This window comes from Hippocampus comes, unplaced genomic scaffold, assembly GCF_001891065.2.
Source record: "Hippocampus comes isolate QL1 unplaced genomic scaffold, H_comes_QL1_v1.1 scaffold132, whole genome shotgun sequence".
Lineage (NCBI taxonomy): Eukaryota > Metazoa > Chordata > Actinopteri > Syngnathiformes > Syngnathidae > Hippocampus > Hippocampus comes.
The window spans coordinates 4,522,804-4,545,303 of record NW_017805467.1 but is presented as its reverse complement, the minus strand read 5'-3'; the positions used below and the strand labels follow the sequence as shown (position 1 = coordinate 4,545,303).

Here is a 22,500-nt window from a genome sequence, read left to right as displayed (position 1 = left end):
CGCCTTGTACGCTTGGTGTACATTCTTCAGGTAGCGACTGGTGAAACGAGCTTGCAACAAGTCACTCAAAAATTTTAATATGTTATCACTTAAGGCATGATTAACATCCCTGTCAAAATTAACTAAATGGAATGGAATTTCAATTGGTATTAAAAAAAAAAAATCAAATCAAATTAAAGAACAGAATAGTGGAACTTCACGAGTGTTCCAATTCGAAATGCCTTTTAAAAAACATTGTGGGCATTTTTTTGCAAGTGTTTATTAGAAAGTGCTCATTAATGGGCCTTTTCATAAAGAGCAGCCTCAAACGCATGCTTCATAAAAAGGAAGCACGTGCATCTGAACACGACTTTCCGTTTTGGGCCGTGTTCCACTCCCTGGTCACTCCCAAGTCCAACCTGTTCAACCTGTCTGCAACAGGTGAATGCTCACACTGTGTGTCATGTCAAAGCAGCAAAGTTGTGCGGGCTGAGCAGGATTAGCTCGATTATTTTTGCACGATTCAGTGCCAACGCATGAAGTATCTTAATCGCATGTCTTACTGTATCCTTCCTTGTTTTGTAACAAAGCCTACGTAGAAGGATAGGAGGAGTAGGTGGGGCGGCATGGAAGAGGATGAAACAAAGGACATTGAGTCCCTGATGGAGGACATGGATTACATTCCTGGTCACTTCCACCTGGACCTAAACCTCAACTGTGATCCCAAAGGACCTTTGAAACTGAGACACAGAGACACTTACCTGAAACAGGAGAGTCTAAAGGGGGAGCTGGAGGCTGAAGCTGGATATTTACAGTACGCTGTTCGCAATCTTCTCGGGCTGCTGGCTTTCCATCTCGACCACCTTCAAACTGCAGAGGAAATATTCAGGTGATAAGATGCATGTGGGTGTGTGGGGTTTTTTTGTGTTTTTTTTTAATAATAACCTCTGATTGAGTCAGACCTTTGAAATACAGCCATTGGATCATCATGCTAAAAGTGTGAATTAGTTTTAGTACGTTTTGTGTCTTTCGTTTGGATCTTTCGTTATACCTTCTATACATTAATTGTCATTTTTGCTAAGGCCAGCAGCAATATTGTAACGTGACACCAGATCAAGAGCCATGCTTGTGGTTTTGTCAGTACAGGAGGACGGAGCACAGTTGAGCATATTGTTTGCACCAGAAGCTCACAGTCAAGACGTTTGAACCTTTCTCATCCACAGTTAGGGAGATGGTGGTATGGCACCACAACAAAAATACAGCATATCTACAAGGACGGAGGGTCATAACGCCAAGCAGTGACGGCAACGTGGCCACGGACAAATAGGAGTTTGACACGCGTATATTACAGGAGAAACTTGTGTTTAAATAAAAACACAAAAAAAAAAATTGCCCTCTGACAGAAATATAAATCACAATTTTGTTATTATGCTCCGGGAACACGATTTTCTCCTGACTACGAATCGTTGCAATTGTAATTGCAAATTTGTAATTACTAAGGATGTGCATCTCTATACAACCATTCAAGGACGCTTCGATTCGAAAGTGGAATGATTTGATTCGGTTCGACTCACTGGGATTACGATATTATACGGCTCAGTTGGAGACGGTATGACTGTCGATGACAATGACTTTCTTCTTGTCATCTTACATTCATTTGAATGAACTTGTCAGGACTGTGAATGTGCCATTTCCATCTCGGATATATCTCTTCAATAAAAAATGATTTGAAGCGTAGCTCAAGATATTTCCAAGTGGAATGATTCAATTCGGTTCCATTTGATGCACTCGCATATTTTACATATATATATATATATATATATATATATTTTTTTTTTTTTAAATTAAACTGTTTTTTGTCACACCCCAAGTAATTATTAGTCAATATAATGTCCACTTTCTGGGGCTTACTTCAGAGCATCCTTCTATTCAAGACAGATGAGATCTTGCTGAACCAATTGTAGAATATGATACTGGTTTAGTGAATGTGTCGCTTAAGGTAAAAGGTGTCAAATGGCAAAGTGGTTCCTTAAATTGCACGTATTGTGAATGACCACGTTTGTTAATTTAACCTTCAGGAGCGAAATAGACAAAATAAACACCACAGCCATTTGGGAGGCACAACTGTAGGTTTCCCCCCAGCCAATTAGTGACAAAAGATTGTTGTCGTTTTGACTTTTGGCTGGTTCCACCCAGCAGGGGTTGTCACTGTGTGTGACTCACATAATTTGGCTGGCAGCGTTTTAAAGGCATTTCAAGTTCAAGTCAAGTCAAGTACAAGTAAATGTGTAACATAGAACACAGATGAAATGTCTTCCCTCTCAACCAGACAACAAGACAACAAGAGGAGCCGCTACAGGTGCCCGCGCCACCATCACAAGAACATAAATTGACAAAATAATACAACAGAGAACAAGACACAGACAGTCGTGCAATCTTAACCACTTTTCCTGCATACACTTTGTTGTTTGAAGCAGTGATAGATGAAAGAGGGGCGAATCAAAGTGTCCTTTTCACCCGTGGATCAAAGACGTCATGCTGAAAATGTGCACACGTCTGCTACAAGCTAAGTTTGAAAGCAACAAGAAGCTGTAGCGTCCATTAACGAAAACGAGATTGGCTCACATCCGCTGTCCAATGTAAATCCGCTTCAATTCCAAGCTGCGACTCCCAGTTCCACATACGCCATCGGCACTTTGCGCTGGCGCTCCTTTCTTCTCATCGTCGGCTCCTCAAGCCATGCATCCATCCAGCCGCAGACTGTCCAATAGCACCGACCTTTCCGCTGAACAAAGCGGGGCTGTGAAAATGCTGCGCCTGGGCTGTCCAGCAACGACAGTCAAATGGCGCCGGTATTCCTCTCAATCAAAATCAGTGCCGGTACATGCGTGCTGCCGAGAAGGCGCAACCACCAAGCACAGATTCTTCTTCTTTGACGAATGTCGTGGCCAAAAATGCTGAAAAACAATCCCTATCCGACGCAACAACAACACCATGTGACAAAACAAAAGACAAAAACAACAAAAGACGCAAAGCTCTTGAAGAGCACATGCCGACAACGGCTGCCTACTCCGGCGCCATCTTGGAAAACAAAACAATACAAAAAAATCAAATTTGATCATTTCTAACTATTTAATTTGCTGCTCTTCTTCAACCCTACCTGTATACTGTATATCTCGTTTTTTTCAGAGGCATTTGCAAAGAAGACCCAGGGAACCTCAACGCTTGGGCCAACCTTGGCTATGTGTACGACAAGCTGGGAAGGGAGCTGGATGCCGGAGAATGTGTGGAGAAAGTATCCCAGCTGATGGGCTTAGACGCTGAAGAGCCCACCCAGGAAGACACCAAGCAAATGGCGGCCCGCTGCCTGGCAGAACAGGCCTATGTTTACCCTTACGATGTGGAGCTGGAGAGAGAGGATGATTTGAGGGAGAAACTGACGACAGCCTTGGTGCACTTCAACAGAGCTTTAGACTACGGCGGTCACCTGGTGAGGTGGAAACAGGGATCTGAGAATGTAATGTGAAAGAAGGAACATTTTGCAGGCACTAACAGATGCCAATGCATTCCGGTACCGTTTTCCTGGATGTAGTATTCCAGTTTCATTGAAAACAACAACAAAAAAAATCTTGCTTTATTCTGACCGTTTATCTGTAAAACAAATAGTGGGCTTTTAAGAAGTTTTGATACTGGATTGAATTTTTTCCAGTGTCTTGCCAAGTTCATTTTTAAAGCCTAAATTTGCCTAAAACATAACTAAAATTGAGTTCAAAGTGATAGCCATACCCTGGCCAGACTTACTCTAAATTGAAGTTCCATTCACTCATCACAGTCAATGCTCCAAAGTGATTCTTAAATGGCAGATCGCAACTGAATTTGGTTGGGTGCACACAGCTAGTAAAAAATAAAATAAATAAATAATGCACGTATTTGGATTCAGGTTTTTCACTTACTGTACAGTTTCAAGTTCCCACGTTGAATATGTGAGGCAAGTGATAGGAAATGCCTTTTGCTAGCAGACAAGATGCAGGTGACAACAAGTGAGAACTCCTGCAAAATAATTGCAATAGGAAGGCTGTAGTAGAATATAAAAGAAATCATTTTGATAATTCATATGTCATTAATCTCTCAAACTGCAACTCAATATTTTCGGCTAATACAACCTTCCGGATTTTAATGCAGACAATAAAAGTGACAATTGTTTTTGATTGTAAATGTTGGGGGGATGCCAGGATTAATTGTAACACTGCTTTTCAGATACCAGTGGAAGAAAAGAGAAGTTGGTACTTTAAGATGGCAACCATTTATATAAGGTATCAAAATTAACCAACCCAACTAACTAACTAACTAACTAACTAACTAACTAACTAACTAACTAACTAACTAACTAACGAAAAAATATTGTGGTAGTAGAATAACCCAATTTGTTCTTCTCTTCTCCCTGCAGACTGGATGACATAGTCAAGACCAAAGAGGACGCTGAATACTCCAGACTCGCTCATTATAATAAGGGGCTACGGCTTCTCACAGAAACACTTGAATCGGAGAAAACACAACAAAAAGGTGAACGCAACTTCTCAAAGCACATCATGAGAACGACTGAATGTACCCAATGTTGATTTCTAGCGGTAGATAACAGGGCTTGTTTAAGAATCCGGATTTCTTGTTTCTAGCTCTTTCCTGGTGTTATGTTGGCATCATGTTGGAGAGACAGGATGAGTTCCCCACAGTGCCCATGTCCATACACGACTGCGGCTATTCTGCCACCGATCCTTTATCCTGCTATGGAAATGTAAGTTCTGCTCCACTCAGGCTAAAAAAACAAAACAAAACACAATCATCTTAAAAGTCTAAAGAGTACAACTTAAAAAAAAAAAATCACAGAATAAAATCTGCTTTCAGGCTATAAAGTTGGCAAATGATGATGCGTTCATCCTTAACCTCCTGGCCAAGCTGTTCTTTCTGTTGGGTAAGCATGAGATGGCCACGGGGATCTGCAACATGGCTCTCAATGTGCTGCCGGATCCTGAGCTCAATTGGCAGGCTTACTGCACCCTTGCCAAGGTATCAGACAACGCCGGTACCACACTACACCAAATATTTTCTCATTTCCGACGAGATAAGATGACGCATGCTGAATTATTGATTAATAGGAAATGAAATATGTTTTGCAGCAGGGGTGTCAAACTCATTTGTTGTGAGCCACATTATAATTACCGTTTACCTTGGAGGGAAGTGATGACTGAAACTATATAAAGAAGTCAAGAATAACATTTTATTCAACTATTGTTGAAGTAACTGTCATGAGGGGTTTGGTAACAATGCTTACAATATGTCACAGATTTATTACATATGAAAATTTGAAATTTTGGGACAGATTTTAGCAAGCATCATTGATGTTGTCAGCTTTGATTTGCTTTTGCCAGCCACTTAAAATGATGTGGCGGGCCACATCTGGCCCCCGGGCCTTGAGTTTGACACCTGTGTTTTACAGCATATATTGAAAGAGCAGTTGATATTTATCCATGAAAAAATGGTGAGGCTATACACCAAAAAACAAGAATTAATGATTACTCCTCATACTTTACATCTGCAATGAAATTTTTGTCGAGTTGCGCCCTTGCTGCTTGATAGAACACAAACACCATCTTCAATATGAAAAGTGGCGGATGTCAGACACGCTCACTCGGCTGTATCCGTGGTAATGTGGAGCCTCGCTGTCAAAGATAGGAAAGGGTCAATAGAACAGCAAAAGCCACAGCAACATAGTTCTGCGAGAAGACAAGCAGTATGAGATTGGAAATCCAAAAAGTATTTTGGATCTCTGCAAAGACCGACTTGAGCCAACGTGACTCGTTCATTTTGTTGAAGACGTTGCACTGATGGATGACTTCATTAAATTCACCAGTGATGTCTGCTAACAACAATCTTGTGACCACCCTCACGAGACACACCCACCTGAGACATAACTAGGAAGACCCCACACATCAAATTTAGGCCAGAAGAACAATTTTGGATGGAAGTTTAACTGTCTTCGACAAAGAAGCGTTGCCACACTTTGACCTTTGCAAAATTACCGCCACTTGGATCTACACAGAAGGAAGGAGAAAAATACTTACCGTATTGGCCCGAATATAAGACGGTGTTTTTTGCATTGAAATAAGACTGAAAAAGTGGGTGTCGTCTTATATTCGGGGTCTAGACATTATACCCATTCACGACGCTAGATGGCGCCAGATATCATTGAAGCGAATGCTGTACTTGACTACCCAGGCCAAAGTAAACCCCTGTCACGAAGAATAAAAATAAAAATAGCGGTAGCACGAAGAAGAAAAATAACAAATAGCGGTAAGAAAGAAAAGCGAAGAAAATAATAGAAGAGATAACAGAAAATGGAGAAACGTAGTGACAATCTGGAGAAAAGTGGGTCAAAGATCGGCCAGGTTAACTGGCAGCTGAGGAGAAGTTATGATGTAATTTACATTTCAAAAACCAGAAGCCATTCATTTACGAATGTGATTGCACTTTAGTTTACATATTTAAATGTTCAGATATTAACATTTGAATGAGGCAACGACAGAACAGATGAGGCAAAATAACATACTTTTTCTCTCAAATATATTGTTATAATCATTTGTTTCAGATGTACTGTAATTATTTTCTGTATAAAAATTAATTTGGTGTTCAAAGTCTTTTTTCAAACTTGAGTCTTGAAAAAGAGGGGGTCGTCTTATAATCAGGGCCGTCTTATATTCGGGCCAATACGGTATTTCATGAAAGCACCATCCGTTGAGTTGCACGGGCCTCACTTGCCCCTAACGCTGATGTGTTTGTGTTCTACAATGGCTTGGGTACAGAACAGTGCATTAAATGATATGACGTAATTGTGATTCGTTTAGATCAACACAATGCTCTACGTCAGGGACCTAGAAAAGGCCAAATGTGGGGAAGGCGGTGTCCCAGACAGACAAATGTTAACCGAGGCCCAGAAAAACTTGGACAAAGTCTTGGCTGTGTGTCCTTGTTTGAGGACTCACCTGGAGATGGCACAGGTAAGCCATAAAGTCAACTTTCATGGCAATTTATTTTTGTCTTAAATATTGAAAAATGTCCTCCGTTAGGTGTACTACTACATGGGTGTAGATGCACTGCAGGAGAGCCTTTTGGTGGATGAGGAAGCAATAAACAACGCCTTGGTGAGTCTATCCCAGGCCCGAGTGTACGAACTGGGAGACAGCTTGCCTGACCTTCACTTGCTGAAAGGACGCTGCCTCCTGCTAAAGGGCGAGGAACGAAATGCCGCGGACTGCTTCAACTGCGCTCTCGACTTAGAGAGACCGACAAGTAGTGACACCACGGCCCTGCGCTGCCTCCTCCAGGCCTTACTAGCTGTGTTCATGCAAGGAGGTCCTGAGCTCAACCAAGTTATCACCCAGATGGAGCAGTGCCTGCAGAGGGCTGAGGAGAAGTACCCCGAGGATGTGGTGAAGGCTGAGCTGAGGTGCCTTTATAGGACAAACACGGCAGAGGTCACGGAGTTGTCTCGAGCTCTCATCAGGACAGGACGACTGCAGCTGGTCCGAAGGCTACTGCAGACGGTGGCCCCTGAACAAACGGCTAAAAAGAGAACATTGACAAAATCATTCCCCTTTCTATGATGTTCACAAATGTGATTTGACCAATGACAAAGGAACTGCACAACTGCATTTCAGATGACATCTTAAGCAAGGCTGTACTGTATTGAGGTCCTGCTTCAATGTACATCACGTATTCATACTGTGAATTCACTCATGACTACAGTAATAGTATTTTATTTCAGTCATGCATTTGCTGCATCTGGATTTAAATCACCGTCTTCGACGGTCGGTGCATGTTGTTTACCTAATATCAAATTCGGTGGCATTTTCAAAGCAGATTGTTGGCTAAGGAAATTCTACTTCACTCACAATGGATTTAAGTCAGGCTGCATCCAGCAGAGCTGAGGGAAAAATAAAAACACTTCTCTGGGGACTTTTCAGACCATATCAAAAATTTTATTCTGACATTTGAGTCTACAGATCTTAGACTAATCGTTTGTGGAGTACTTCTTTTTCTGAAGGTTTTCACGAGTTTTCATCAATGAAGCCAGGGTCCATCGAGCTGATTTAAGTGCAACTGGCCTGGGAGAAAGTTCCATTCAAAGCACTCTTTGCAGTTGTCTAGATGGACAGGTTCCAAGTCAGCTGGGACAGGCTCCAAGCCCTGCTGGCACCCTGAATTGGATCAGTTGTGTAAAAAATAATAAAATAAAATGGATGGATGGGTGAATATAAGTCTTGGGACAGGTCTAAATTCTCTGCCCCAACTATTGGGTGGTCATTTTCCACCACTCCAATTTGTTACAGAAAAGCCAATTATTGCACTGGTGTGCTACCCCGCTCAGTGCTTGCAATGCAAACACAATGCTGCTCAGCATTTCACACATTACAAGTTGATTCCAGTACCTGCATTGTATATATTTTTTCCATACAAAAAATATATAATCTGCTCATACAGAGGACACAGTCTAATCTGTCAAATGTATCAAAATAAGGAATAATAATGAAATAGGTCAACTTTACGGGTGTATGGAAGCTTACAAGTTTTTCAGGACTGACTATCTTGTGCGTCTTACTCGTTGGACACACCCGCATGACAAGACAATGGCGACTTGTCGAAATGTACATTGCTGCCATGTATTCAGGTTCTGCTGCATTGCTCAGCCGAGTGTTTATTGGACAAGAACCTCAGAGTGTCGTAGTCTTTTCGAGCATTCCCCTGTGATAAGACGCGAGATCAAGCAGGTAAGAAATATTTGTGTTTCTGATTGTTAGCCATTGTGATTCATGTGATGCAACCCCAGATTTTAATTGGAAATCCACAAGACGAAGGCACAAAAATATTTTTAACCACCAACAGTTTGGAAGTGCATAGCGGCTGCTTTACAGGGGTGATTTGCTGTCACTGGGGATAAATAAAGTTTCCTGAATCTGAATCTGAACATCTATATATTAAAAAAACAAAAACGAGGAAAAGAATCTAAATCAATTGCATGACTTTGTTGGTACATTCTAGTCCCTTTGCCATGACATTCCTTCACACGGTCTGAAGCTTGAAGGCCACAGGTCACACCCTTGACAGCCTTCGGGAGTTTTAAAATGGAATTTTCTCTGCGACGGCAGAGAATTAAAGAAAAGCTTGAAATTCATGTCAACGCGGTACACGTTAAGTGTCAGTGCTGAACGTGCAGTGGTGGAATACTGCAGAGAGAAAAGTAACATTTGGCCGAAGTAGCAAATCATGGCAAGTCTCCTGTCTTAAAAATATGTCGGTTCTACCAACAGTTACGCAGCCAAGTAGCAGGGTCTTATTTCTACGGTCTTATGCTTAATTTGTCATGATTGAAGTCAGTATACACTAAAAGATCAGGAGAAAGACTATGGATTTGGAAATACGATTTATACATGAACGATTGAATCTCATCAATTTGAATCATGACCGAGTGTGCAACTTTTGAAGTGTTTATTTACTTGTTGCCTTGTCTAATTTGATTCTTCAGCATGTCTCCGAAACAGACTTTGACAGAATGGGACAGTGGCCTCCTGGATTGCTGTCAAGACAAAAGCTCTTGTAAGGACTATTTCTTACTTTAACCACAAAGTCAATTTACAATGCGATCGCGAGTTGATGTTTCACTGCATAATAATTTGTGTTATTGAGTTTGAATCCATGTTATAATGACACAATTTTATATTGCCCCGAGAGTTTACTACCGCTTGCAGGACAGAGTTGTCTTCTGTTTGTGGGTGTGACTTCTCAATAATGATCTACTCCTTTAGTCACCACACGCTTAACAAAGTATTTTATTTTTCTACTTTTAGATTACTGACTGTACATCGTGTGTTTTGTAAACACAAGCCAGATGAGGGTTTCATCATATCATGGCGACTACTATGATGATAGCTTTCATCAAAACCCAATTTTAAAAAATATTTTTTTTATGTCTTTCAGGCTGCTACGGTTTCTTTTGCTGCCCCTGTCTGGCCTGTTCAGTTGCAGGAAAATTTGGAGAGAACCGATGTCTCCCATTGTGTGACATGCTCAGCCCTGCTGTCTTGACAGCTTTCGGGATCCCCCTGTTTGCACCCCCTGCAGCTTTGTCTCTACGAGTGGGCATCCGCAACAGAGGTGGTGTCAAGGTAATAATAATAATAATAATAATACATTACATTTATAATCGCCTTTCAAAACACTCAAGGACACTTTACAATCAAAACAAGAACAATAAAACCACAGATAAAATCGACAGGAGATGAGGGTTTCTCCCATGACGAGAGTAAACCGTAAAAAACTGTAAAACAAACGCTAAAAAAGAATAATAGCGGGTGAGCAGCGGCAGCCAGTCGCGCCAGCGCTCACTTAATATGCATGATGTTTGATTGTTACATCCACCGAAATGTGAAAGGAGACATATTCTGTTGACAATTAAACGTGATGAATTTACCAGCCCTCGTCCCAGCTGGGCCAATGGCAAGTCCGATTTTGGTACGAATGACAACAAATAGGCTGGATTTGGCCGTTGTTTTCTTTCTGCTCTTCCATGTGGCTTGACGGTGAGCGTTCATGGCAGCCAGCTGCCGTCTTCTTCAAACAGAAGCAGAACCAAGGCTGTGGAAAACATGCGAGTAACCTTTGCTCAAAGACACTGAAAGCATTTTAACTGCGAATGTGGTGCTCCTTCACAGAGTGGCGACTATCGCAAGCTAACACTGTTATAACACGAATCTGTCCTTCAACCAAAGTCAGAGGGAGGGGCTTTCTCATGAGCCTCATTGTTACGTGGAGCCAAAGTATAGAACAGCTCACTCAGGCACATTTTCAGATGTAGGCAGCTAACTAAAGATTTATTTGGTTGTTTCATTTCACACTTGATGGTTCAGCAGGGGTTCCAAAGATCCACCAATTTCTATGCAAACAATAAAAAGTACTTTCTCTCATGTCTCCTTGAACATAAATCGGCATAATGATGTTGAAAAAAAAACGACCTGCCTAATGTTTGATATAATTAGGTAATAATGCAAAAACTTGCAATTACTTTGAAAATCCATATAAACGGCTTCTTATGATAGCACTTGTTGTCCACAGGGCTCAATGTGCAACGACATCCTGTCTTCGTGTTTCTGCATGTGGTGCACTTGGTGTCAAATGCACCGTGAACTGAAGTTCCGCAAGAAAAACCCCACCGTCATCAATATGCAGCCTGCGCCCCTCTAATCGGTTCTTGAACACGACCAAATGCAAACAAGATGTCACCTGCTTTTTTTTCATGGCTAATGTGACTAAGTTGCAGCTGACAGATACATAGATGAGCATTGTGGGTACATAAAAAAGGTGAGAAATGATGGCATTTCATTCAGAGCAACATGCGGTCTTCAAAGAGACTTTGACAACTCTGGGGTTTTGGTTTTATATCAACGGTTGTGAATCAGGTATTCTCTAATTGGTGTCTGGGCTCTGAAATCTGTCAACAAAAACTCCCCAAAACTGCTGAGTACTGTACTAAAGAAAGAGTATGCTAAGAGAGTACGCTTCTCAAGGTTTTTGAGAATGATCAAGATTAACCACTTGTTGTAATATTTGGGCATCACTTGATACCGAATTTGATACCATTTATCGTGGTATCAAAATAATCAATAGCAGGGTCGTCTCTCTTTGACAGGAATCTCTGATTAAAAAACAACAAATGTGATGAACACCTCACAGTCTCTCTGCACATGGTGAGTTTTGCAAGGTTTAGGTATGTGGAAGAATTTTCTAATTTTTGGATCTTCCAGCTCATTGATGTATTTTTTTATTTTTTTTAAATTTTTATTTGCTTTTACAATTTTGTTGGTGGACTTCATGCGTATTCAACTGACATGCATATTGCAAGTCAAAAGATTGACTCCAAAACCACAATTAAAAAAAAAAAAATTAAACCTCCTTTGTAATGTGGATGTAATTTTCTTTTGATTAATTAGAATTTCTGTATAATATCGAATGCTATGTAATGTATTGCACTATCAATCTGCCTTGCTCATATTTTCAATACTTTGGATCACAGTGTGTGTTATGGGTGAAGTTATATTTACATAATATTTTGTGTTGTCTGCCTCAGGGTTCAACAATTTGGGGCTATATTGCCGGCTCTGGAGTTTCGCATGTTTCCCCGGATGCTCAGGAGTTCTTACACATTTGGAAAAAAAACTATATACAAAATACAGAAACACATTTTACGTTACAGCCGATACACGGGGAAAAAAACAACCGAAGGCAATGTAATAACATATCTGAAAAATAAAAACATTGACATAAAACAAAATTTAAATATGATCTAGTTTCATCCTATGAGTAGGACTGTAATGTCCTATATTACTTGAATGTGGACTGCTCCCTAGTGGACATAAAACAACAGTTAAATCTGATCTTGCTTCGTGCATCCTGATAAAGCCGAGGGAGAAAAGACAAATACTAGTTTGAATGTTGTCTTTGTGAAGTAATTTCGATGACATATCCAAACCACACAATCTTGCGTGTTTAATTATGAAACCTTATTTGATCTTCACAGAAAGATGCAGCCCTTCACTTGACAGATGAACGACCACAGATGTGTAAAGAAGCCACAAATTGCTCAACGAGAAGAGTACTGTAGTTAGCATTACTTTACAATGTAGATGTCAAACTCAAGGCCAGGGAGCCAGATCTGCCCGGCCACATCATTTTATGTGGCTCACAAAGGCAAAAAATGTGTCGACTTCATTTTCCTCGCTAGAGTGCCCAACATTTTTTTTTCAAATGTTTTTTTGAACTGAAATTTGTTGTGTAAATGAGTGGCTCTCAGAGAGTATAGTCCAGGAGTATATGGTAAATCAGTATAGCACTTTTCAACCTTTTGGTTCTCACAGAAATTAACACTATTCATCCATCACTGCTGCCAGTCATTCTACCACCATCAACTGCCTTTTTGACATAAAAAGTGGATGCAGGCCAACTTCCTCAAAACTCTATAGCAACAATAATTTTCATCATTGGCCCGAAATCACTTCACACATCCTAGCCTGATTTCTCACTCTCTATTGACGTCTCTAGCATTCCCGCTTCTACCCATATCCGTAACCTTGACTTTGAACAGTTGCTCCCATTTGAAAGCCACATCAACCACATGGATAAAACTGTTTCTTTCACCTCAAAAATATCGCTCATCACACTCGCAGCAGTGGCACTCTCTAGTGGTGAAACAGCATAATAGTAGCAAGTGTTGTCATCTGTCATCCCGTGGAGGGTTAATTGAGCCTCTAACTGTGTAAACCCGGCTCAGCCGCGGACATCTCCCAAAACTCCGGCAGCTTGACAATAACGTTTTTTGCCATGTTCGATTGAGTCAGTGACTCTTCAGAACTGACGTTGGAGTAATTGTCAAGAAATACCACAACTCCAAATTATTACGTTAGTAAGAACAAGTGCGTGACAATGATTACTCACCTGTACTTACTTCAGTAACTAGTAACTTTTGATTATTTTTTTTAATACACAGGTAGTCCAGAAGCATCAAATAGGTAAGAGTATATGTTATGCAACAACAATGTCAGTTGAAAAAAAAAAACATTTTTCAATATAAAATAAAGGCAAGTTAAGACATAATAAATGGTCTTAAATTCAGATTTTTTTTATTCACACAAACAGATGTGGATATACCCACATTTATCTGTTTAACCTATCCATCCATTCATTTTCTGAACCCCTTATCCTCGATGGGGTCGTGGGTATGCTGGTCATTACTCAAAAACACTCGTGCGTGTGCGAGCTTAAGTACAGTAGTTGTCATGGGGTGGAATCACTTGCAATGTGCCCAACGTGGGTGGCTGACTATGCGCTTGGCTTATGAAGAACAGAAGTAAGTATGCTTGCTGTGTTTGCATATTAAGGTGTGGACGATCACGAGTTGATAGGAGGACAAGTGATATCCTTTGGGCGCCAAAACCACATCTGAACTTTCATTTAATTCGTTTTAGCACAGTTTCGCTGACCGGTAAATGCTTTCCATTTCACGAACATTTGAGCCAATTGCATTACATATGTGATCTTGCATCCTTATGTTCATGATGTCACTGCAAACGCGTCTATATTAATTTGACTGTACTGTTGCTATTCGGATGTGGTTAGACATGCACAAGTCCAACTTGTAAAATAATGCCCACCCCCCTACCCAGAGGAGTCTTCTTATTGTGCCAACTAACAGTTCACGACGGAACACACAATTAGCAGGATTGCACAATTCAAAATTCAACTGACAAAACCGTTTGAGGTAGCGCTCTCGCTCTCTCTCAACTGCACTCTGATTAGCAGCACAAAAAAATGGATGGATGCAATCTTGCAGGAAATCAAGGTATTGTTTGCAGAGTATCGAACCGTGTCTGCATAGTGGTGCATGGTTTGCAGCATTAAGATCCTTAGGTTCAGTTCTTGAATGGTCTCAAAAATGGCCAGTCAAGGCCAACATGGAGCTCTTTGCTGGTCCTCAGTGAAACTGCACTATTAACAGTCTATTTTTTTTCAGCCGTATCCAAGAATGGTCAGCCACACATTAAAAATAATTCTAATAAGAAATAAATATAGTAAATAGAGATAATTGAAAAAACATATCATGCGCTGGATTTCAGAAACAAAAACAAGACAAAACCCTGGACTTTTTAACAGATTCAAGAAGGTTACAGTATGTCTGCTTCCAACCAACTTTGTAATGTACTTCCAGTTCCAGGGGGCAATGATGCCAACAGCACCTTGCTCATCAGACGGTAGCGCTTATTTGTAGGTCAAGCATTGTCATTTGATCAAAAAAATAAAATAAAATTCTCCGTGTGGACGGCCATTCTACAGTAGTTGACAGTGACTGCTCTTTAAGCAACAGCTCCACCTCCAAAGTGGGAAGCCACCCCTGTACCATGCCTGACGAATAAACACACATCTACTTTCTCTGAGCAGCCACCAGTCAACACTCATTTTGCTGTTGAAGAGAAGTGGGTCCTTTCACACAATGCGTCCCCAGCCTCCAGTGCTGAGCGTTCCCCAGCCTGAGGGTGGCGGTTCCTGCATTGGGCAAGGGAGCTTTGGGCAGACGCCGACCGGCTTTGGACACCACAGAGCGAAGACGACAAGCCATTGACTCGGAGAGGCGGCCAATGACAGTTTTTCCTCCATTCTGAATGAATGGCGAAATCACAATCACACTACTTCATGAAATTGTAATTACGGTTCCACCCGCTTCAATGTTAATGTAAAAGAAAAAATATGAGGACTGTATACATTGTATTTTTGTCTTGATGGCAGGCGACTGTGTCTCGTTGACTCATCAAAATCTTGATTCTTTTTTCCATAATCGCCCAGCCCGAGGATGGTATGATAAACAATAACTTATCAGCCATCTTGTTGGCTTTCTGTGACGCCACTGACAATAAGAGTCAGAATCAAATGTTCTTCTCCAAAAACAGATTCTTTGACACTTTGCATTCATATCAATTTCCTGAGATATTTTTTGGAATATTGAGTGAATATAAATGAATTGTGGCAGAGTATGAAGGCATCCAAGGATCCATGTGGAAATATCAGGAAAGTCACAGGTATCCATATTTTCCTCAAATTGTGGGGTGGCCAGAAAGTTATAGAATGGGTAGCTATAGCCAGTACGTTGCTACACCACTGCACAAGTGCATCCCTGCCTCTGCCTCAGTTTCAGGTCTCACACGAAGCAAGGCGGTGATTTCCTATTTTTCAAACTCAGAGATCGACAGTACCGGTCTTGTATCAGGTTCATTTTTTTTATTTCATTCATGTTAGGGTCTGGCTGTTGCTCATCATGTTACGCGCGTGTTTCTACGTGTGAGTCGTACGACAAGAAAAAAATGTGTTGCGGTTAGTTACTGCAGGCTGGAAAAGGAGTGTGGTTTTGCGATGATGACACTGAACTGGTCGAACACAGGAGGTTGGCGACTTGAAAAGTAGATCTTGGGTGAAAAAAAGTTGATACACCTTCATTTTTACTTTCATTTCCCTGTAAGCATTCAAGTTTGGCAGCATTTTTCACCAAAGCAGTCCTACAGTACTCAAGGTGACGCTACTTGGACCACTTCACTCACTGCACCTGCACCAAGACAACATTAATCTTCGTCAGGTAACGATGGCGCAATTACACGTGTGTTTAAAAAAAACAGCAAGAATAACTGAAAACATGAGAGATGATTTGCTCATGTTTTTCAAGCTCCAATTTTGACATTGAGTTGCAGCCATCGTCAGAAATTCGGCACAGTTCATGCCAGCGATAGGTCGGTGTTTTTATTCTTTGGCTTTCGACTCAGCATGAGACTCGGCGCTTTGTTTTAATGTTGTTCATTTACTGTTTCAACTGTCTGTTTTTATATGTCTGGTGGTGACTTTATGTACAGCACTTTGGATGCAGCTGAGGTTATTTTTAAAGCGCTCTACAAATACAGTCGAGTTGAGTCATTGCCCTGTTTGGAAATGACCCTAAAACCAGAATGTAATACGGCTCACGTTGCTTTTATTTGTGAGTAGCCTGCATTCTATAAAGTGTACTGTATTACACATCAGGTTGAATGAAATATTTTACATTTTCAATGGAGAATAAACACTGACATTCAATGTAACGTTTAAATTCACACAAATTGCAGAACACAATTTGCTTTAAGATAAGAGCTGCCTTTTTCAGTGGACACAGAAACATAAATCCATCCATCTCCTCCAGCCCACCCAGACAGCACTGGGCAGCTCCTTCAGCCAGAGACTGTTAGACCCGCGCTGCAAGGAGAGATACCGCCGCTCGTTCCTACCGACTGCTGTCAGGCTGCTGAATAAACACACGTGAAAACCTGGACTAGCACGGCCACCTTATGCAGCATATATGCAGTTGCATCTATGCTTATATCTATATTTTATCTTGCATTCTGTACTGTGTACAGTTGTTTTTCTGAAACATTATTTTGTGCGTGCAATACTTTGTTTTTCTTTTCTACCCCCCCGCACCTCCCTTCAATTTTGCTGCTGTAGGTTGCAAATTTCCCCATTGTGGGACAAATAATGGTTTTCTTATCTTTCTTATTCATCATCTGATCGGCTTATCCTCACGAAGGGTCGCGGGCGTGTTGGAGCCTATCCCGGCTGTCTTCGGGCAGAAGCCAGGGGACACCCTGAACTGGATGCCACCTAATCGCCCAAATTCACTCAATTGAATCCACTCAATGACCCTTTACGCATATTGTTGTCCTTTTCATCTGTGAAGCTCTGAATTATCATAATAATAATAAGAAGAAGAATAATACATTTTATTTATAAGCGCCTTTCAAGACACCCAAGGACACTTTACAATAACAAAAAACATTATTGTTATTATTATTATTATGATAGGGTTTTTTTTGTTTTGTTTTGTTTTTTGCTGTAAGGCTTAAGTGTTGGTGCTCAAGTTCTTCAAACAAAGATGGCCTCCCAACCAGCTCTCACCGACTGGAGTACTGACCTCATGGACTGCTGTGAAAGCGCCAGTACTTGTAAGTCATATGGTAGCGAAAACAGCATCAGATCGACAAGTCTCACCAGGGGTTTCTCGATGATGATATCTTCAGTTTTGTTTTTGCTCAGGCTGCTACGGTTTCTGGTGCTGCCCTTGCTTGGCATGCACAGTCGCAGGGAGATATGGAGAGAACCGATGTCTCCCGTTGTGTGACATCTTCAGCCTTGGCGTGTGTGTCATTTGTGAGATCCCTCTGTTTATGCCGCCCGCAGTCTTGTCTCTGAGAGCAAACATGCGAGGCAAATACGGTATCAAGGTAAGGTGGCTGAAGCTGAAAGCCATTTGTGAAAAGTACAGATTCATTCCCAACTTTCAGATTCATTCTGTGCCTTTCTGCCAGGGCTCCCTCTGTAAGGACATTGTTACGAGCTGTTTCCCGCGCGTGGTGCAGCTGGTGTCAGATGCACCGTGAGCTGAAATACCGAAGCAAAAATCCAACTGTCATTAACGTGTTCAACCAAACTGTTGTCTCGCAGCCTCCACCTGTCGTGATCATGAACCCAAACCCAGCGCCTCCTCATGTTCCTCACTCCTAAGACATATCATATGCAGCTATGATGAGAGGTATCGACTTTGTTTTTATCTGCGGTCAGTCTGGACTTGATCAGTGTTTCTTTTCACTTGTTTAATGATCATCATGACCTTGATTACACCAATTGATACTATAACAATCCCTGTCAGAGATTCATTTTCATATTTGACAACGCTTCCAACAAGGCGCATGCAGGAATAATTGTTAGGGTTATATTGTCCATGTTTTAAATTATGTATTCTGTTCTATTATTGTTTTTTTAATGTGAAAGGTTCTGTAAAAAGTACTTTGTAACGGCTGCAGGTGGTGTGAAAGCACGACAAAAATAAAGATGCATTGTATTGTAAAAAATACTAACCACGTGTCACTAAATAACCCGATCTTAGATACTGTCAGTCATCAGGTCGATATGACGGAATAAAGGTGACAGAATTGACAACCAAATCATTAAAGGACCACAGTAACTGCATAGCAACTGATCAGACTCAGAATCAGATTTATTGGCCAAGTATGTAAAACACAAGGAATTTACCTTCCCAGTCACACCCCATCCAAAGAAACAGAAACAAAAACAATGACCAACAAGGGGGAGACAGAAGGGGAAGACCGGCGGTTTGCTGTTTAGCACCCGGAGAACTTAAATGTTAACGCAAAACTAGAGGGCAGGGGAGGAAAACAAAAAAGATAGACTAACTATTCTCCTTGAAAGTGAGCATGGCTTGAGCCTGAGAAAAAAACAACTCGGCACATGAAGGAATTCGCGTTTGACTGATTTCGACGAGACCTTTAGCTTGGACTCAGCCCGCGATCATGATATGGACAAGCCCACGAAGTGCTGTCTACACAGAACCATATGTGGTGGTTCCTAATGTTCCGTTCACTTGTGATTCATATTATTATTTAAATCTGAACCAATGAAAAAAATTAATTAATTATAACTATCGTGATAATATTTTTCAACGGCCAAGACAGTGGCCTGATTGCAGCCCAATGGAGTGCAGTGTCGGGAGGCGACTACTTGGCCGGAAGTGACTTAAAGCAATTCATTAAAAATGTAACTAATTTCATTTACAATACCGCTGAATCATTGAAAAATGGGGTATCCTGAAAAAATGACTATTTTGGAAAATTAAAAATGAGTCTACTCCAGTCACACCTTGTTTGATTTCAAATCCCTTGTTGATCCCAGCTGTTCTTCAAACAGAAGGAGAACCAAGACTGTGGAAAACATGCAAGTAATCTTTGCACAAAGACACTGAAAGCATTTTAACTGTGAATACAGTGCTTCTTCACAGAGTGGTGCCTATCGGAAGCTAACACTGTTATCACACGAATCTGTCCTTCAACCAAAGTGTTATGTTTGTCTGGTTTCATTTGGTTTTGTTTCCTCATGTGCCCTTTTTGTCGCCACTTGTTCTCGTCATCAGTGTCCCTTGGGCTAAACCAATCAGCTCCTTCAACCCTTTGTGTCTTGTCCAGGTGTTTCTCGTTGTCTCGTCACTTTGCTTGTATTTAGAATCAGAATCAGCATCAGAATCATCTTTATTGGCCAAGTATGTAGAACACACAAGGAATTTGTCTCCGGTACAACACGCTGCATTAGTATCATCATAAACAAGGACATGACAAATCGGTATGGAAGGACATTTCGTAATGTAAGTGAACCGTAGTGCGGTGGGACCACCCAGTGACAACTGTGAGACAATGTGCAAAGTATCAAGCAGAGCTAAAGTGATCAGTGGTAGAATACAATACTATGACAGTTTGTACAGTTGGTGCAGAAAATCATTCAACAAGAAGAGTAACTACGTCAGCGACTGTGTAGTGCGGTGGGACCACCCAGTGACAACTGTGAGACAATGTGCAAAGTATCAAGCAGAGCTAAAGTGATCAGTGGTAGAATACAATACTATGACAGTTTGTACAGTTGGTGCAGAAAATCATTCAACAAGAATAGAGTGACCAGTAGCAGTATATGTTGTACAAGAAGAGTGACTATGTCAGTGACTGTTTAGGGAGTTAATGGCTAGAGGGAAGAAGCTGTTTAAGTGTCTGCTGGATTTGGTGCGCATGGATCTGTAGCGCCTGCCTGAGGGGAGTAGCTGGAAAAGGTGGTGGGCAGGGTGCGGGAGGTCCAGCAGGTTTTTCCGTGCCCTTGTTTTGGTTCTTGCGGTGTGCAAGTCCTCAAGGAAATTTCTCAGTCAAAACAAAAGAAAAAACGACGGTACATCTTTTTTTCCATCAACGATCGCAGTTTGACAATCGCCGCCATTGTTATTTTGATCTCGCGTTAAGTAATCTCGCGTGATGAGATTTCCATTCTCGCGAGATGAGATTGGCGAGATCGGCAGGCGATTGCCAAGTTGTGTAACATTAAAACAAGTGTTGCGAACAAGTGTTGCGAAAGTTTATTGCGGAGATATCACAGAGGAAGCAGCTAAAGTTGGACAGTTTTTTTGCGATAATAATCTTGTCTGCCTGAAAGATTAAAATTTTTGTTGATAAGAACTAAACCTATTATCAATGTATGTTGTTGTTTGTGTTATCATATGCAATTGAATAAGTAGACCATTTCAGAATTTGAAATTTGGGACCCTCTAAATGTATAATGGGACTCATACTTTTCTGATCAGCGAGTCCCGCAGGACTCGCTGGGCTCAAACTGTAAAATGATCACTGAGCTGATACCATCAGACCAGAAAAAGCTACAAACAAGCTGAGGGAAAGAAGAGAACCTTCTCTTCCTCGCTGAAGGTTTGATTTCCAAATGCTCAAACTTCTGGCGAGATGTGTTGATGTTCGGGAGCGTACCGCTTTGGTGAACAGATGGCATGTCAGGCTTGGTGATTTCTGTCTTTTATGTCCTGGGAGACTGTGATTCCCAGGAACTTGAAGGTCTCGACGGTTGACACAGGGCAGTTGGATAGTGTGAGGGGCAGCTGTGGTGAAGGATGTTTCCTGAAGTCCACGATCATCTCTACAGTCTTGAGCGTGTTCAGCCCGAGGTTGTGTCAGCTGCACCAGAGCTCCAGCTGCTCCACTTGTTGTCGGTACGCAGACTCGTCGCCATCTTTGATGAGACCGATGACCGCGGTGTCGTCTGCGAACTTTATGAGTTTGACAGCTGGACTTGTTGAGGTGCAATCGTTTGTGTAGAGGAAGAAGAGCAGTGGAGAGAGGACACATCCCTGTGGGGCTCCAGTGCTAGTGGTGCGTGTTGATGATGTTGTTGCTCCCAGTCTCACCTGTTGTGTCCGTCCCGTCAGGAAGCTGAGGATCCACTGGCAGATCGTAGGGGACACACCGAGGTGGAGAAGTTTGGGGGTGAGGAGTTCCAGGATGATGGTGTTGAACGCAGAGCTGAAATCCATAAACAGGATCCTTGCGTAGGTCCCTGTGCTGTCGAGGTGCTGAGTTCTGTCAGTCATTGTGAGTGTGAGTATTGTATACGTGTGCTCCTGTTTTGTTTCCTGTCTTAGTTTTGTTTGTTACTTTGGTCCCTCGTGATTTCCAGGCATTTTTTTTTTTTTAGTACTTCGACTGAGTGTTTTTCCATTGTACTCCTGTGTGTATTTTTTGTTAAATACATTTTGGTCAATCCACCCTGCCCCTCCCTGCTTTTTGGGGTCCTACTCCACCACCATGCAAAACGTGACACAAAGTCAATGCAGCTCTGCTTACTTGTGCAGTTTTGGGAGGGGGTTTCTCATGGGCCTCACTGTTACGTGGAGCCGAAGTATAGAACAGTTCACTCAGACACATTTTCAGATGTAGGCAGCTAACTAAAGATTGAGTTGGTTGTTTCATTTCACACTTGATGGTTGAGCAGGGGCTCCAAAGATCCACCAATTTCTATGCAAACAGTAAAAAGTACTTTCTCTCATGTCTCCTTGAACATAAATCGGCATAATAATGTTCAAAGTCTTAAAAAAATAAAATACCTGCCTAATGTTCGATGTAATTAGGTAATAATGCAAAAACTTGCAATTACTTTGAAAATCCATATAAACGGCTTCTTATGATAGCACTTGTTGTCTACAGCAGGGGCCCCCAACCTTTTTTGCCCCACGGACCGGTTTATGTCAGACAATATTTTCAGGGACCGGCATTTAAGGTGTGGCGGAATTAATACAACAAAATAATATGGTATGAGCTGCATGAAAACTGTGGCGTTTTCGAAATATAATAATAAACACAAGGAGCGTCTAATCTGGCCGCACCGCTATGGCAATGTTTAATGCCTTCAAAATACGATACAACGCAAATTCAAAGTGCATGAAAATGACGACTCACCACAGCCCCGAGCTTGATTTTCTGCAACCAGACGGTCCCATCTCGGGGTAATAGGAGA

At 41.5% G+C, this 22,500-nt stretch overlaps 3 protein-coding genes and 1 long non-coding RNA gene across 5 annotated transcripts in view; 3 read left to right on the top strand and 1 right to left on the bottom strand.

Moving 5' to 3' along the window:
• The first annotated feature begins 420 nt into the window (after window positions 1-420).
• On the top strand, window positions 421-8,283 carry ttc22 (tetratricopeptide repeat domain 22). Its single transcript, XM_019875214.1, has 8 exons — window positions 421-868; window positions 3,169-3,469; window positions 4,237-4,292; window positions 4,427-4,542; window positions 4,653-4,771; window positions 4,882-5,043; window positions 6,879-7,031; window positions 7,101-8,283. The coding sequence occupies exons 1-8, from the start codon at window positions 606-608 to the stop codon at window positions 7,635-7,637; spliced, it is 1,707 nt and encodes a 568-aa protein (XP_019730773.1). The 5' UTR covers window positions 421-605; the 3' UTR covers window positions 7,638-8,283.
• LOC109519002 (uncharacterized) overlaps window positions 7,970-22,500 on the bottom strand; it is a 17,752-nt gene continuing 3,221 nt past the window's right edge. The window contains exons 2-3 of the long non-coding RNA XR_002168858.1: window positions 12,673-12,682; window positions 7,970-7,980 (exon numbers count right to left, since the gene is read on the bottom strand). This is a non-coding gene — a long non-coding RNA (uncharacterized LOC109519002). The remainder of the gene's footprint in view (window positions 7,981-12,672; window positions 12,683-22,500) is intronic.
• Window positions 8,622-22,500, top strand: part of LOC109519001 (cornifelin homolog) — a 14,460-nt gene continuing 581 nt past the window's right edge. Inside the window, exons 1-4 of one of the 2 annotated variants that reach the window (XM_019875224.1) lie at window positions 8,675-8,801; window positions 9,557-9,627; window positions 10,009-10,196; window positions 11,143-11,980. In XM_019875224.1, the coding sequence (XP_019730783.1) occupies window positions 9,558-9,627; window positions 10,009-10,196; window positions 11,143-11,271 (387 nt within the window). In that variant the 5' untranslated portion in view covers window positions 8,675-8,801; window position 9,557 and the 3' untranslated portion in view covers window positions 11,272-11,980. Of the gene's footprint in view, window positions 8,802-9,556; window positions 9,628-10,008; window positions 10,197-11,142; window positions 11,981-22,500 lie in introns of those variants that run through there. The other variant, XM_019875223.1, reaches the window with a different exon arrangement.
• Window positions 16,098-18,616, top strand: LOC109519000 (cornifelin homolog B-like). Its single transcript, XM_019875222.1, is given in 5 exon segments — window positions 16,098-16,204; window positions 17,490-17,594; window positions 17,686-17,873; window positions 17,958-17,993; window positions 17,995-18,616. Coding segments are annotated over 4 exon segments (453 nt in total). The 5' UTR covers window positions 16,098-16,204; window positions 17,490-17,524; the 3' UTR covers window positions 18,154-18,616.

Coding starts and splice junctions, on each gene's coding strand:
- ttc22 (XM_019875214.1), top strand. CDS start 606: ATGGAAGAGGATGAAACAAAGGACATTGAGTCCCTGATGGAGGACATG. Junction 4,543..4,652: donor GGAGAAAACACAACAAAAAG/GTGAACGCAACT, acceptor TCTTGTTTCTAG/CTCTTTCCTGGTGTTATGTT. Junction 7,032..7,100: donor CTCACCTGGAGATGGCACAG/GTAAGCCATAAA, acceptor GTCCTCCGTTAG/GTGTACTACTACATGGGTGT.